This window comes from Drosophila ananassae, chromosome 2L (assembly GCF_017639315.1).
Source record: "Drosophila ananassae strain 14024-0371.13 chromosome 2L, ASM1763931v2, whole genome shotgun sequence".
Lineage (NCBI taxonomy): Eukaryota > Metazoa > Arthropoda > Insecta > Diptera > Drosophilidae > Drosophila > Drosophila ananassae.
Genome location: NC_057927.1, coordinates 12,490,258 through 12,504,916, shown reverse-complemented (window position 1 = coordinate 12,504,916; position 14,659 = coordinate 12,490,258). Strand labels below are relative to the sequence as shown.

Below are 14,659 nucleotides of genomic sequence, written 5' to 3'. Positions count from 1 at the left end.
TTCAGTGCTGCCCAAGTAAGAACAAAAATTTGTTTTCTACAGGAAAGAAAAGGAAGATAGGAAGTAAGAAAACTAACATTTGGAATTCTGAATCAAATTATATTAATGTTTATATATTTTGTATTTAATGTTTGGCCAGAGAAGCTTTTATACCTTATTAAAATTAAAAACGGTCTAATTATGACTGATTTGGCAGCACTGAAACTGTGGATCCTATTCCTATGTTTGAACCGGTTGATATGAATCGGCAGTGAGCAACAAACAGATAACTAACAAATCTTTTATTGAAATCAAAACACTATAATTTATTTATAAATGTATTCCCTAAGCCACAAGTTACGAACCGGGTTGGTATTTTAAATCTCAGAGGTTAATAACGAACCGGTTGAATGAATCACAGAACAGCTGTTTTGAATAAGTTTGGCCACACTTATTTGAAAAGCAGCAGATGTTAGCCGAACCACAGTGGAACAAAACAGAGGAACAGCCGTGTTTTATCACCCACCTTTTCGAGCTTGCCATCGCCACTAGAAAGTCTCCACCGCCAAAACCGAGAACCAACTTGCGGCGAGCGGACGTGTTTCGTGCGTGGGCGAAGAAGCAAAATAAGAAAAGGAACTTTAACTGAGTTGCACGTTGGCTTGGGACCAATTGTGTTGGTGTAGCAAGGAGCCCGCGTTTTCCCTCGCGTCTAATCAATTAAATTAAAACAAAAAAACAAAAAGTGCGCGCGCTACAAGTGGACACTCAACTGGATTTTTTTTGGGTCCGACTTGGTTGCAACACACTCTCATAGTCGCCACACTCTCAACTTGCGCCGAATTATAACGGGAAGTGGCTCAACAAGTGTCGGAGATTATCTAATAAACCAATCATAGAAAAAAATAATAGAAACTAGGGAATAAATATCAATTTTGAAACAGTTTAATGTGTGGTGTGGTGTGCCGTGTGTATTAGTGTTTGCCTATGTGTGTGAATCGAGACAACAACAACAGCAATATCAGCTACAACAACTACAGCGAAGCTACAACGGCAACGGCAACGTCAACAACACGCAACAACAATTGCTGTGAGTGCGACGGAGACAGCAACAGCGTGAGTCATAAAAGTGAAATGAAAATGCGGATAAAGAGAGAAGCGCCGTGTCTTCTGTTATTTATGCCAATCCAAAATACCAACAACAACAATCGCATTGGGGGTGAGTACAACCGAATAACCAAAAACAAAAACAAAAACAAACGTAAATTACTGATTACAATAGTGGTGGTGGGGGGCGGGGGATCGAATCTCTCTACTTTAGTGTGTATCATTTTCTATTCAGCATGCTGCCTCAGACAGAGGTGTAGTACGAATTCAAGCATTCGGCCCCCTCTGAAAGGTACGCCTCTGGGGGGAACACACGTAAGCGTCAGCGTCTCCATTTCACGAAAAGCAACAAAAAAAATACAAAAAGAAAAAAAAAGAGCCAAGCTCGAGAGATCAGAGACTCGGAGTCAGTTACTTATACGTGACTCACAATTCGCGTGTCTTTCAAAAATAAAAGCAAAGAAGCGTTTCGTTTCGTTCGCTGGCTGGCTGGCTTAAAAAAAAAAACAAAAAAAAACAAAAAATAATAAATACGAGTACAAATAAAACACAGAAAAAAATGTAAAGCAAAGCAGGTTTCTGAAGCGGCCTGGCAACGCTGAAAGAAACCAACTGAAAACCCGCTTTGAAACGACCTTTCGAGTACGAATTCATCGGCACAACAACAACAATAACAACTGCAATAACAAGCCTCAGAGGGCGAGAAGCAGCAGAAGAGGCAGAAGAACGAGAGAGGGTTAGGTAGGAGGAGGTGAGAAGGAGAAAAAGCAACAGCCTCAGCAACAACTTGAAACGAATCGCGGAGTTGGAGCAGGAGTGAGCGAGACAGGGAGCTATTGGGGAGAGTGGGGCGATGGAGAGTTGCATGCGAGAGTGCAGGGACAGGCCTGGGGGGGCCGCCCTAGGCTCCTAAAAACAGTTCCTCAAAAACAAATTGTATTTGTTTGTATCTGTATCTGGAAATCTTTCGCATTCTGTTGCAAAAAGTGGCAGTCAATTGTTAGAATAAAGTAAAATAAAATAATACAAATATTTAGTAAAATTAAAAATTATATAAAATATTGGTAGACAGATCAAGAGAAAAGGAGGAAAAAACCTGGCCCATAACTTGTTTTTTAGTTTTCTGCTATTTGGCACTTGGGCGCCCCACCAGACCCAACTCCCCTCGAAAAACCCACACTTTACCGCCAGACGCCCCTGTGTGCTGGCAATGCACTATTGGCATGCAATTCTACTTGTTTTCCTAGCCGCAAAAAAAAATGTAAAATAAAAACAGGCAACAACATAACTGAGCCAACATTTCCTGCCTGTGGTAAAAAAAAAAAAAATAAATTCTCCTTTTTTTGTATGTTGTTTTTTTGGCTTTTGAGGTCGCCTGGCCTGATAACGATTCTACTCTACACTACTCTACACTATGTGTAGAGTGTAGAACTGATAAAGCCCACTATAGAACTGACTTTAACTCGTCAGACCCCCTTCATGTCTGAGGAAATGTAGCTATTATTCCAACTAATTTAGAGTTGATTATTTTCGACAGTTTAGTTTCAGTTTTCTAATTCTGCCCGCTCATTGTGATAAGCGACTTGCGAAATGTGGAAAACTTTAGCTTTGCTTTCAACGCTCAGCGCTTAGCGCTCGGCACTCGGCCGCTAATCAGCCAACAACTCCCGTGCCGAAATTAATGTCTTACGTCAGTTTTGGCAGTCGGCTATCGAAACGGAATATATATATATATATTTTTTTTTGCGGTTTATTTGAACGGACTTGGCGCGACAAGTTTTTGCACTGGTCCGGACCACAGTGGTGCTGACATCACTGGGTATAAAAATTAACCAAATCTCTTATTATTATTTTTTTTTTTTACTAAATAACTAATACTAACTATTTTTGTGGTTCTATGTTTTTGCAGCCAATCAGAAGGACTATCCCAACAAGCGGTCCAGGGAGAATCTGGTATGTGACGAGCAGCAGCCCTCGCCAGTGACATCGACGACGTCATCCTCCACGGCAATGAACGGCGGCGGACGGACGCCGCCACTAACCCGCAGCTGCTCCAGTCCGGCGGTATACGGTGAGTGAAAGTAGCCACTCTATGGGAGTCCCCATCTTAAAAATATCTTCAAAAAAAACCATCACTTTGACTCTTCATGACACTAAGTTTCGATAAAATATTGTGCATCTCGAGCGGAACTGAATAAACACAATCTATTCTGGATCGAGTAGTCTCTCGATTGTTCGACTTTGTGGCATATTTGCATGTCTCTGAATGGGAACTGTGTCTGTCGTTGTGCTTATCATTGCACTTTATTTCCTACTCGGCCTTAGGCCTCTCTCTGATAGCACTACATGGCGATAAATTGTCTGAGATTGTCATACAATCTTTCCGTCATATTCCCCCAGCTCTCGTTTAAGCGCTGCTTAACATAAAAAAATACAAACATTTTTGTTTTTGCTCTGGCACGTGCTGTGAGATAAATGCGAAATTATTGTCGTACTTTTTCACGTTATGGAATCGAGTGTACATGTGTATGAAAAAAAGTAGCACCAGAAGCGGCAGGCAGGCAGGCGGAACAACAAGAGTAATATTTTTCAATGTCATACTTGAGAGTATAATTTTTTCTCATTACTATATATTACTTTTTCCACCTGATCAGTTCATGTTCCTCAGAAAATAATGTTATTTTATTTAATAAAGAATGGAGTATTCGTCACCTACCTAGTGACAAAGGGATTACCCTTTAAACTCTGCCCATTATTGATCGATTGATGGGTAACCCACTCCCTCTAGTGACTTCTGTTTACCGAACCTGATCAGTGAATGTTCCTCAGAATATAATATAATTTAATTATTTAAAGAATGGCATATTCGTCACCTACCCAGACACCTACCTAGTGACAGGGATTACCCTTTACCCTTTGAACACTGCCCATTATTGATGGACTTCTGTTTACCCAGTTGAGTCACTGTGAAAATATTTATATATTTATTTATGAAATCTGTTGATTGCAATCGCACTACACTACGTACTATCAGTTTTCCAAGCTTGCGTAAATGCCGCAATGACAATCATCTTTACGTGTAAAGTTCCAACACTGCGATTGGGCGACTGCTGATGGCTGATGACTAATGCAAGTGATTTCCGTGTGACCCACAAAGTGCAGTCGCCCAAAAAACAAAACAAAAATTAAATATACAACGTCGAGTTGCCATGGCTCAGAAGTGCTATCAATTAACACGCAACCCAATGACAAATAATCGATGAGTTTGGAAGGGTAGGGGGGGTAGAAGGGGGTAATAGCCAAAACCTCAGGGCATATGCTGGCTATTGGAAGCCCGAACTTCAATCTAAGTAAGGCACTTGAAGAAATTTTAGTTTACTTATTTAAAAGTTATTTTTTTTAAACATTATTTTTTAGTTTTTAGCATTTTTCAAAGAAAATTTTTAAGAAAAATCCAAATAAATTAAAATTAAATAAATTTATTCATACTTGAATTTTCTTCAAGTGTAGTTTGGACTGTTAACAATTATAGATACACACATAGAGAGGAAACAAAAAAAAAAAATGAAATACAATTGCGCGGCTCATTGAGAGTGCTACGAACTCGGTACGGCCATGAGGCACACCCCCCCTTGCACCCTGCTGCCCCCTAACACCACCCTCGACCGACCAACACCCCCCCACCTTCAACTTCGCCCACTGCCAATAAAAGTGAACCCAACTGAACTGCGACTATTATGCCCCTGTGTGTGGCATGACTCATGCAACAGAAAACAGCCGCAGAAGACGAATCGAAACGAAAATGGTTGGGCAGAGAGGAGGGTGAGGAAGGACTGGGTGGAACAAAAAAAAATAAATAAACAATTTGTTTGTAGCAAAATTTAGACGTTGTATACAACAATAGATACAGATACAGATGCAGATACAAGTAGAGATAGAGATACAGATACTGAAAACAGGGCCAGGCCATCAGCAGACTCTTTTGTTGCATGACATCGCGAATTGGCAAAGATCCCAGACCGACCGACAATAGCCACTAGGTACTGAACTTTTCCATTATTTACTCATCAAAACTAATGATCCGATCTCTCCCGATGTTCTATGTATCTTTCAGATATTGAAACACATCCCGCCTCGCCCGTGTTCCCGCATCTATTGCTGGGCAATGGCCGCGATGCCGACGATCCCAGCAGCGTGGGCGCCAACTGTGTGCTGAACGTTACCTGCCAAAGTCCCAGCGAGAGCCATCTGCAGGGCCTCAAGTATATGCAGATCCCGGCCAGCGACACTCCTCACCAGAACATCAAGCAGTACTTCCAGGAGGCCTATGACTTTATCGGTGAGTTTGGTATCTGCAAGATACTTATTCAAATTCTAGTAAATAGATAATATTATGATTTTTATTCAAAAGTAAATAATAATATTGGTATCCCTAGATAAGAACTCTTCTGGGGAAAAAATAGACTTTAGATTAGACTCCATTATTATATATTAAGTGGAAAATATAGTAAAGTCCAAGATTCCCCGAACTGAGCCTGAGAATCCGAATCCGAATCCAACTAACGCTTAGTCATCAGCTTTGGGCCGATTGGCGATTGCTGAACGTGACTTGTTATTGGATGCCTGGCGGACTTTTGCATAACGGCTTTAGTCTGGCTTCCACTTGCCTTTCTTTTTAAGAAAATTTGCTATTGACTTTTTTGTTTGGCGCATTTTTTATTCAGCTTTGGGGTTGGGGTCTTGTGCTCTTGGTTATAATTTGTGCTGCCTTCAGCGCTTTTTCCCACACACATCAGTCCAAAAAAACACACTATACTTTTGTTAATTTTAAATGAAAATAATATGTACCACGAGATATAGAGTGTATCTTGAGAGCGAAAGAGAAAGGAAATAGCTATAGACGAGCTATAGCCGTGGAATATAATGCTGACGTCAATCGCATTTTTCCATTTCCATTTTCATTTCCATTCCACTGATGTCCAAAGCTGTTCATCAAGTATTTTTGTTTTGCATTTTGTTTTATTTATTTTTTATAAGCAGAGCCAGAGCTAATATGTATCTCGGCACGTGTGCACGAGCTATGTCATTTCATGGATTATATCTGTTTTTTGTTGTTTTTTTTGTAGCTACGCTGACTTACTTAAGTAGTGCAAATATTTCATTTAAAACAAGCGCGCGAAAAACGCGAGTGGGCGACAACTGTCGACCTCCAAACTGGGGGGAGGGTACTTGCTTTTTCAAGAAACTCAAGAACTCTTAATTAGAGATAAAATTATATTATTTTTTAATTATATATTTTTTTCTACGCATTGAAAATAATTATATCTACAAAACACAAAAATTCAGAAAGCCCTACTGCGCAAATTCCAGAAAATATATCTATAAGATACTACAAAATATTATTCTCCAGATACATTCTGGAAATAGGGCTTATTATTGAAAGCGAGGCTCCCAAGTAACGGTAAGTGGGAAAGAGGATAGGAGAAATGTCTCTTCCTCTGCCTCTTCAACTGTTTTTGTTGTTGGGGCAGCAGAAGCTCCCACGCTATCTCCCTTGATTCCTGCCATCCTGCCTTCTCCTTCGCCTTCTCCTTCGTTCGCCGGCACATTGTTTTTGCTGTTGCGTGTTGGCGTTGGCAGACAGCATGGCGGCAGCAATGTCTCTGCTTTAATAGTTGTTGTTGTTGTTGTTACTGTTACTGTGTTGCGACTTCGGCAGCGGCTTCGGCTGCTATGACGTTGCTGCTCCTGCGCTTGAAATGGCTTTTCTTTTTTTATTTTTCTCCTCTTTCTTTTACTTGCTTTGCTTTGGTTTGCATAATAGACCAAGTTACACTGAAAATAAAACTACATATTAAACCAAACTAATTAAATAATTAAAAAATATAGACAAAAATCATTTTTAAATCGAAATAAAAGTTTACATTTTTGAAATTATTTTTTTAAAATGATATTTTTAAAGTCTGTCTTGGCTTTATTATTTTTTATAGTGCACTTGGGTAATGGAAATTTTATGCATATTACCAATAACAACAACAGCAACAACTTGAGCTACAACGTTAACCAACCGCAAACGTCCTTTCTGATAAGGGTTGTCCTCGGGTTTCCTGAGCGGCTTTCGCTGCCGGTATTGTATTTTCGGCCACCACTGTGTGCCGTTAGTACCGATGACTCATCGTGCAATGTGGAACACAAAGAGCGAGACGGCTAACCCCGACGAGTGGGTGGGTTGGGGGTGGTGGTGGTTGCGGCTCTGGTGAAGAGGCAGTGAGGAGGGATAGCACGCGCTCCTTGTTTGTAGCATTCAGTCAGCCGCATCGATTTTTCTGTTGGCTTCTTATTGTTGCTATTTATTGCGCCGCCAGCAACGCCACTTTTCGCCCCCATCTCCCCGGCAGCTCGGTTTCTTTTGGCATATGTTCTATTTTTGTAAACATTTTCTGTTCCTGTTTATGAGTCATCGTCGTCATCGTTTTGCTTTTTTTGGGTTATCCTTGTGCGTGCGGCCCCGACTGTTGATGTTTATGTTTTGTTGTTTTTGTTGTTGCGGATGTCAGGTGTGAGAGCAGCAACAGCTGCTGCTTCTCTCTCACACTCTGCCTAGATCACTCCATTAACGGTTATTCAGCATCCTACCGATCATTCTTCTTCTTCAACTCACTCTCTTAATGGAGAGTGAGGTAAGCAGGATGTTCTTAAGGGTTAAGCCCATTAAGGATTTTATTTCTTTTATATCCTGAAAATGGCATCCCCTTTCTATTGGCCTATACCCACCACCACCCTGATAAAATAATGCGTACGCCCATGTTCTCAAGTATTATTTTTATAAATGCTCTACCTCTCTGTCTCTTCCTCTGCCTCTCACTCGAAACACATTAGTACTCAGGCACGAAGTAACGGTGATGGGTGAGGAGGTCGAGACCGAAGAGGAAGGAGAAATATTGTACTGAGTGCATGAGTCATGATTTCGTTTCTCTGTTTGTGTTTGTGTGTTTGCGTTTGCTTTTGTGTGTGATTGTGATTGTGATTGTGTTTGCTGTGCTGCTGCCGCCTTTTGCGCATTCAGTTTTTGGTTTGCCGTCGTCACCTTATGCCTATTATAATTGTTTTATTTTGTCCTCTATTTCTTCTAACCATTCCATTATAACAGCACTTGGTGTGCTGCAAAAGCCTTTTCATAAAATGAAGAGGGGGGCCGGCCAGTGGGGGAGGAAGCACCGCTATGCCAAAAGCAAAGCTTAAAAATGAGCTCAACGCCGGCAGAGGTGCCAGCAGAGGCTCATTAGTTGTTGTAGTAGTTGGTGTTGTTGTTGTTGTCGGATAATGCTAATGTCATTATGCTGTCTCATTAACATGAATGATAAACCGAGGCAGCCACTTGGCCTAGAAACACAAGCAATCAAAGCCTCAATTGTGGGAAATTGAACTGTACAACGGTACCTGCAGCCTATCTTTTGTCTCATTCTTAAGGAGATTTCATTAAATTTCCTGTCTCTCTCTCTATATCTCTCGCTATAGAAACTAGAGACCTTGCTCCTTTCTTATCATTCCTCCTCGGCTCTAATCAATTCGCCAAGCTATCGCCACGGTGTCTGTACTGACTGTACCCACATATAAGTTCATATATACATATATTTATATTATTTGTGCGTCAAGTTATCAAGACATCAAGTTTTATCTACCGGAGCGACGGAGCTGGAGGCCTCCTTAGCTTACTTAATCTACGTAAAGTACATAATGTACCTAGTCTATTACGCACACAATCAAAGAAGCAGCTAAGTAAACTGGAGGCCCCTCTAGAACATTTGGTGATAGCGGTACTCTGCTCCATATACCGTACGGTAACAGCTGATAAGATAAAAACTATATATGCATAACTAAGAATATATGTATATAGAGAATATAAACATAGAGAGTATGATGGAGTTGGAAAAGTTAAAAAAGAATTCAAGAATTTTCTTCAATTTCTATACTATGTTTTAGAATCTAGTCTCTAACTAACCCCCAACCCCCAAACAGTCCTGCCACCAATGAGTAATCGAAAAAAAAAAAAAAAAAACCAACAAAAACTGAAAAATTCGAGGTGACATTTTTGTTGGCCCCCGTGCGCATAATTTCAATATTCGTCAGCCGGCTATTTATAAAATGCAAAAACCGACCACGAAAACCAAGCGAAATAAACTGAAAATCTTCGCACAGGAATTTCAAAATAAACGACTTAAGGCTGTTGTGCCGGGCGCATGAGAAATTCAAATTATAAAGTACTTCATCATTTTACAGGGAACCACGCCCACGATCACCGTACTTCCTCTTCTTTTTTATTATTTATTTTTTTTTTTATTTGTTTATTTTCCTTTCTTTGTGACTATTGCGCCCGCGCACTCTCTTATTCGCACATTCGCGCATGCTCTTTATGAATCACTCGAGGAGAGCCCCTCTCAGTGATCAGTGATCACCTTTCCCCCTCACACCTGGCCTGGCCTGGCCTGGCCCCCTTTCACTCTCTTACTACCTCTGCCCCTCTCATTCACACCTACTACTTGGGCCAACTTCAAAGTGCAGGCAGAGTTTCTGAGCTTTGTTGTTGTTTTTGTTTTTGTTTCTGTTTCCGTATGACTCGACTCGTCAAAGTCGAGCTTCGCCAAGTTGAAGGTCAAGCTGATCTCCCCCTCCCCATACCCCTCCCCCTCGTTAACTGCCTTTGTGTCTCGAATGATTCAGCGGCGCCTTATCGCCATTTAAGTGTCCTGGCACCTGCCGCAGCAGCACTCAGACTCGAACTCAGACTGAATCAGAAAATGAGTAAGCGGGCATTCTGAAAGATAAACAGTCGCCGAAAGTAATTAAATATTTTGATAAAAAAAAAAAAGAGAATTACTTGTTGCAGAAAATCTTTTCAAAATTAATTATTTTAGAGTCTTTTGAATAAAATAATTTTATTTAAAAATAAAAATCCGTCATTAATAGTTTCCAGGTAGCGGTGGTTGCTTCTCTTGAAAGTATCTTTTGTTATTATTTTTGTTTTCTGGACATGAGTCAGAACTTGGCGCCCTGGGACAGAGTTGACCCTTGGTTCTGGAAAGCAAGAAGGGAGTCTCCCAGGTCCGGAATCTGAGATCCGGCTCTTAATCATCGAGGGGAAAGTGAAACGGGAGTGATATATTGGCCAATCGGACATTGTTCTGGAGGAATATTAATCTTAATACATCTTAAAAGATATATCTTAAATTTAGCATATTTTTTGCTCAGTGTATGCACCATACAGATTCACTTCGCAGCTGTCAGACAGTTGTCTGCCACTTGGCCCACTTCTGGGCCGAAATCACCAGATGACGCATTCTGGGGACAGACATCTCTCGCTACTGTTGCACTTAATCATAGGAATTCGTATCTGAATCTGAATCCGAATCAGAATCGGTAAAAATAAAAGTGGGAGGCTCGAGGTTGGTTGTCGATTGTCGGTTGTCGGGCGCATTACGCATCGGCCCCTAAAATGGAGTCACGACGACTATTAGGCCCTGTGGAATGGAATGGAAATTGGGAATTGTGGGCACGACTTTTTAGGGATCACACTCAGTCATACTCATCGCCGGACTATGTGACCGCGCCGGTAAACTCAACTTAGTCATAAAAAAAAGGCATTATTGGTTCGCTTACTAATCTTTCCAGCATTCCCATACAATATATGATATTTATTTGTCATGAACAATAAACAATTACCTAAGCTTGGCTTCCCGATAATCTGGAAATCAGACTAAGCTCCGGTCCCGGCCCGGCATAGTTTTGAGTTTCATTTTCTCTAAAACTGAATACTCATACTCATAGTTGTTTATTTTTAGGTTGAAGATGAAGACAAGTGTTGTGACTTAAGATACTGATAAGAAACAAAGGAATTAGTAGGACTAGTATCCTATTAGAACCTATATCCTATATAGTATAGTCCTAACTCGAAAGTGACTCAATCTCATTCATAGTTTTCAGTTACTTCTTGGTAGTTTTGTTCGAACTTCGAAACTCCCCCTTTTTGGCGGCCTCTTCTAGCCACATGAGTCATGGTGTTGTAGCCGCTTTTTATGTCCGATTTTAACTGACTGAACGACTGGGTCATTAACTAAGAGGATTTATGAGCGCCGTGCCAGATAGACAGCCAGGGGCAGGGTGGGTCAGGGGCAGGTATGGAACGGTGGTGCGGTGACCAATTGTCTGCCATTGTACGCTTAATGATCATCTTTCTTTGGCTATTTTTGGCCAGCCTATAACCTGGTCTTTTGATTCATCTTTCTGTACACTGTGAAGAAAAATAAGTAAAGTAAAGTATCTATTTTGGAAGCTCTGACGTTTGGCGTGCAAATGTACGCAGAAACTGGCTATTTTATAGATTATATGTTATCATCGATTATTTATTTATGATGGATTTTCCCCAGGCGCTGGTTATATGGACATAGTTGCCAAATCATCGTAGAGCGAAGTGATATCTGGATGTGGGTGTGGGTGTAGGTGTTGTGTGTTAACTGCAATTCATAGTTGAGTATGTCCAGTGTCCTTATCGGTGTCTACTTTGCACTCATTTCATTGATAAATCAATAAACACTGTGTGTTATCACCTCACCTTGCCTCGCTTGCCACTTGAAATGGGAAATGGGGCAGGGGGGAGGGGGCAGATACTGCTGCAATTCCGAGTGCGTTACACGCGCCTTCCAACTATATCGCTGATATCACCTTGGTGGCGTTATGGAAAGGGCTTAGGGTGGTAGGAGAGGTGGTGGGCGCTTGGTGACTAACCAGGCTTCTTGCGAGTTATCAGCTGTTTGGAAATCAGACAAGTGTCGCCTTGTTTGCATTGTGAGTAAGCATCGATTAGGAAAGGCTCCCTCCACCCCCACCCCCAGTCCCTTTCAGTTTTATTTTATTTCATTGTATTTTTTTTTCAGCCCGTCACCAAAATCACACCACAACTCCTTCTGGCCGATAAGATATCTTTTTCGGTGGTGGCACTGATTACAGGGATACTTCCATAACCCGAAAATACAAAGAGTTATAGGTTTTAGGGGTGTTTTCTAAAAATTATAGTACTATCAAAAAAAAATAATAATGAAGAATAATAATTATTCCAATATTTCCAATATTTAAAAAAAAACACTTAGTGTGTTTCCACTGTAACTTTGAGCCTTGAGGGGGGAAAGAGAAAAAAAAGTGCGCCGTATGCTGCGGATTCTTCTGGGTTCTCTTCCTCTTCCTCCTTCTCTGCTACTCTGCTTCTTCCTGCTGTGCTTATCTTTCCCAAAAATAACAACGTAAATTATGAGTTAATGTGTCCCACGTGTATGTGTGTGTGTGTGTGTGTGTTGGTGCGCGTGTGAGAGTATAAAAATGTTCTGTCAATAAGCTTTGTGCTCAATGATTTTTGTTGTTGCTGTGCCGCTGGCAGCGATGGATGGATGACTCATCCGAAGCAAAAATTCACACAGTTAGCGGGAGAGTGGGGAGAGTGGGCCGAGCGGGCAAGTGGGGCCAGCTGAGGTGGGGAGAGAGAGAGCGCCAGAGGTGGCGAGTAGTGAGAACGGGCACACTCACCAACACCACCAACCGTCCACTATCGACACCAGGCGATGGCAACATCATCGAACTTCGACTCGACAGCCAGCGGCTAAAAAGTTTCTCCCAAAAAAAGTTACAGATGCTGGAATTATAAAGATCTAAGATTAAGTTAACATTAACTTTATAAATTTAGAAAACTAAAATATCTCTTATTTCTATTTTTTTTGCAGAGGATGCTAGGAAAACGGGTTCCCGTGTTCTGCTCCACTGTCACGCGGGCATCTCGAGGAGCGCCACCATCGCCATCGCCTATGTGATGCGGTACAAGTCGCTCTCCCTCCTGGAGGCCTACAAGCTGGTGAAAGTGGCCCGGCCGATCATCTCGCCCAACCTGAACTTCATGGGCCAGCTGCTGGAGCTGGAGCAGAATCTGCGCACGAGCGGTGTCCTGGCGCCAGCCACACCGCTCCTAAATAGTCCCAGTATTCATACTACGGTGGGGGGATCGGTGGCATCATCTAGTCAACTATTGGAGCAGCCGGAGCAGGAGGAAATCGAGGAACAGAGGCAGAATAGGAGGGAGAGGGAGCGGGAAAATAGATCCAAGTCGGACAGCGAGGCCATGGACGAGGATGTCTACGACTACGACGATGTGGACAGTGGAGCCGGCAGCTTGGCTGGGAGCAACTGCTCCTCGCGTTTGACCTCACCCCCGATCACGCCCGACGACGAGGCGCCCAGCACTTCAGCGGCAGCGTCCTCTGTGTCGGAACTGGATTCCCCGGGATCGACCGGAAGTTCCTCCAGCGGAATGTGCTCCCTGATGCAATCGAATAACAGCCCAACTCCTGCATCCTGCGCCGCTGCCACCACAAGCAAGCTATCATCCTCCTCGTCGCTGCTCTCGCCCACCCGGCAGCTGGCGGTGTTCAAGCGCAACTCACCGGCCAAACTGAGGTTGGACCTGGCGTCCAACTACTCACCCGCCTCGCCCATCCCGAAGTCCATGTCCTGCATCGCCATCCCATCCACTCCCACATGCGAGAAGGCGCCGGTGGAGAGGAGCAATCACCTGTCGAGGGACTGAGACAGAAGGAGCCGCCGCCGCCGCCGCCGGAAAGCAGCTGTGAATAGAAAGAAAAGATACGGCCCTAAGGCGGTTTCATTATGATTGTAAATTGTACTTTCTTTTGACCAAAAAAAACTAAAAACTATTTTGAGGAATTGTTTAGTTTTTTAAGGAAAAAAACAAATTACATTTTATCATTACCAAATGTAAGTCGTAAAAATGGCTGATACAACTTCCTATATAAGCAAGGTGACGAGGATAATCCACCTCTGTGTATATTGTACATACAAGCGTACCTAAAAACAAAAACAAGGAATGAGGAATGCTAAGTGCAGCGTCTAACTAAGCGCAGTACTATACTAAGAGCTTTTGTAATGTATTTCTCCCCTAAAACAAATTAATCCAAAACAAGCAAGCAACCCATCAACAAAATTGTTTGCAAAATGAAAGATAACCTCGTATATATTAAAATTAGTTTAAAGTTTAGTCTTAAGTGATTCTTAACTATATCTATACACACATAAACTATATATTAAACTTTAAATAGAACAATGAAAATCCGAAATGCACTGCAAAAATTTCTGCTGACTTGCCACACACAACCACCACCACCACCAAAACTCCCCTATGGTTTCAAAAATAATAAGAAACAAATCCGCCATATACACTGCAAAGATCTTATCAAAACTGTTCTAAGTTTTATCAAACCGCTTTAGCCACCCACACATTTAATTTAGTATCTTTTTGGAAATAAGGAAAAAGAGTTTGTGTTTGTGTTTTCTAGTTTTAGTTATTTATATGAAGAGAGCGCGTGAGTTGGTCATGAATGCTATTTAATTCACATGTATTAGGCTATAAGTAGACTAAGCTACACATCCATAAAGTGTAACCATTGTGTTAAGTAAATGGAAATTTTAAAAAGTAACTAAACCAGATGGTCTTTTTATTTCAAACTTTCAAACAGAA

General features: G+C 41.7%; 1 protein-coding gene across 1 annotated transcript; it reads left to right on the top strand.

The window, feature by feature from the left end:
* The first annotated feature begins 441 nt into the window (after nucleotides 1-441).
* LOC6499518 (probable rhodanese domain-containing dual specificity protein phosphatase) lies at nucleotides 442-14,623 on the top strand. The gene is made up of 4 exons (XM_001954417.4): nucleotides 442-1,198; nucleotides 2,996-3,157; nucleotides 5,201-5,425; nucleotides 12,855-14,623. The coding sequence occupies exons 1-4, from the start codon at nucleotides 967-969 to the stop codon at nucleotides 13,709-13,711; spliced, it is 1,476 nt and encodes a 491-aa protein (XP_001954453.1). The 5' UTR covers nucleotides 442-966; the 3' UTR covers nucleotides 13,712-14,623.
* Nucleotides 14,624-14,659: the final 36 nt, after the last annotated feature.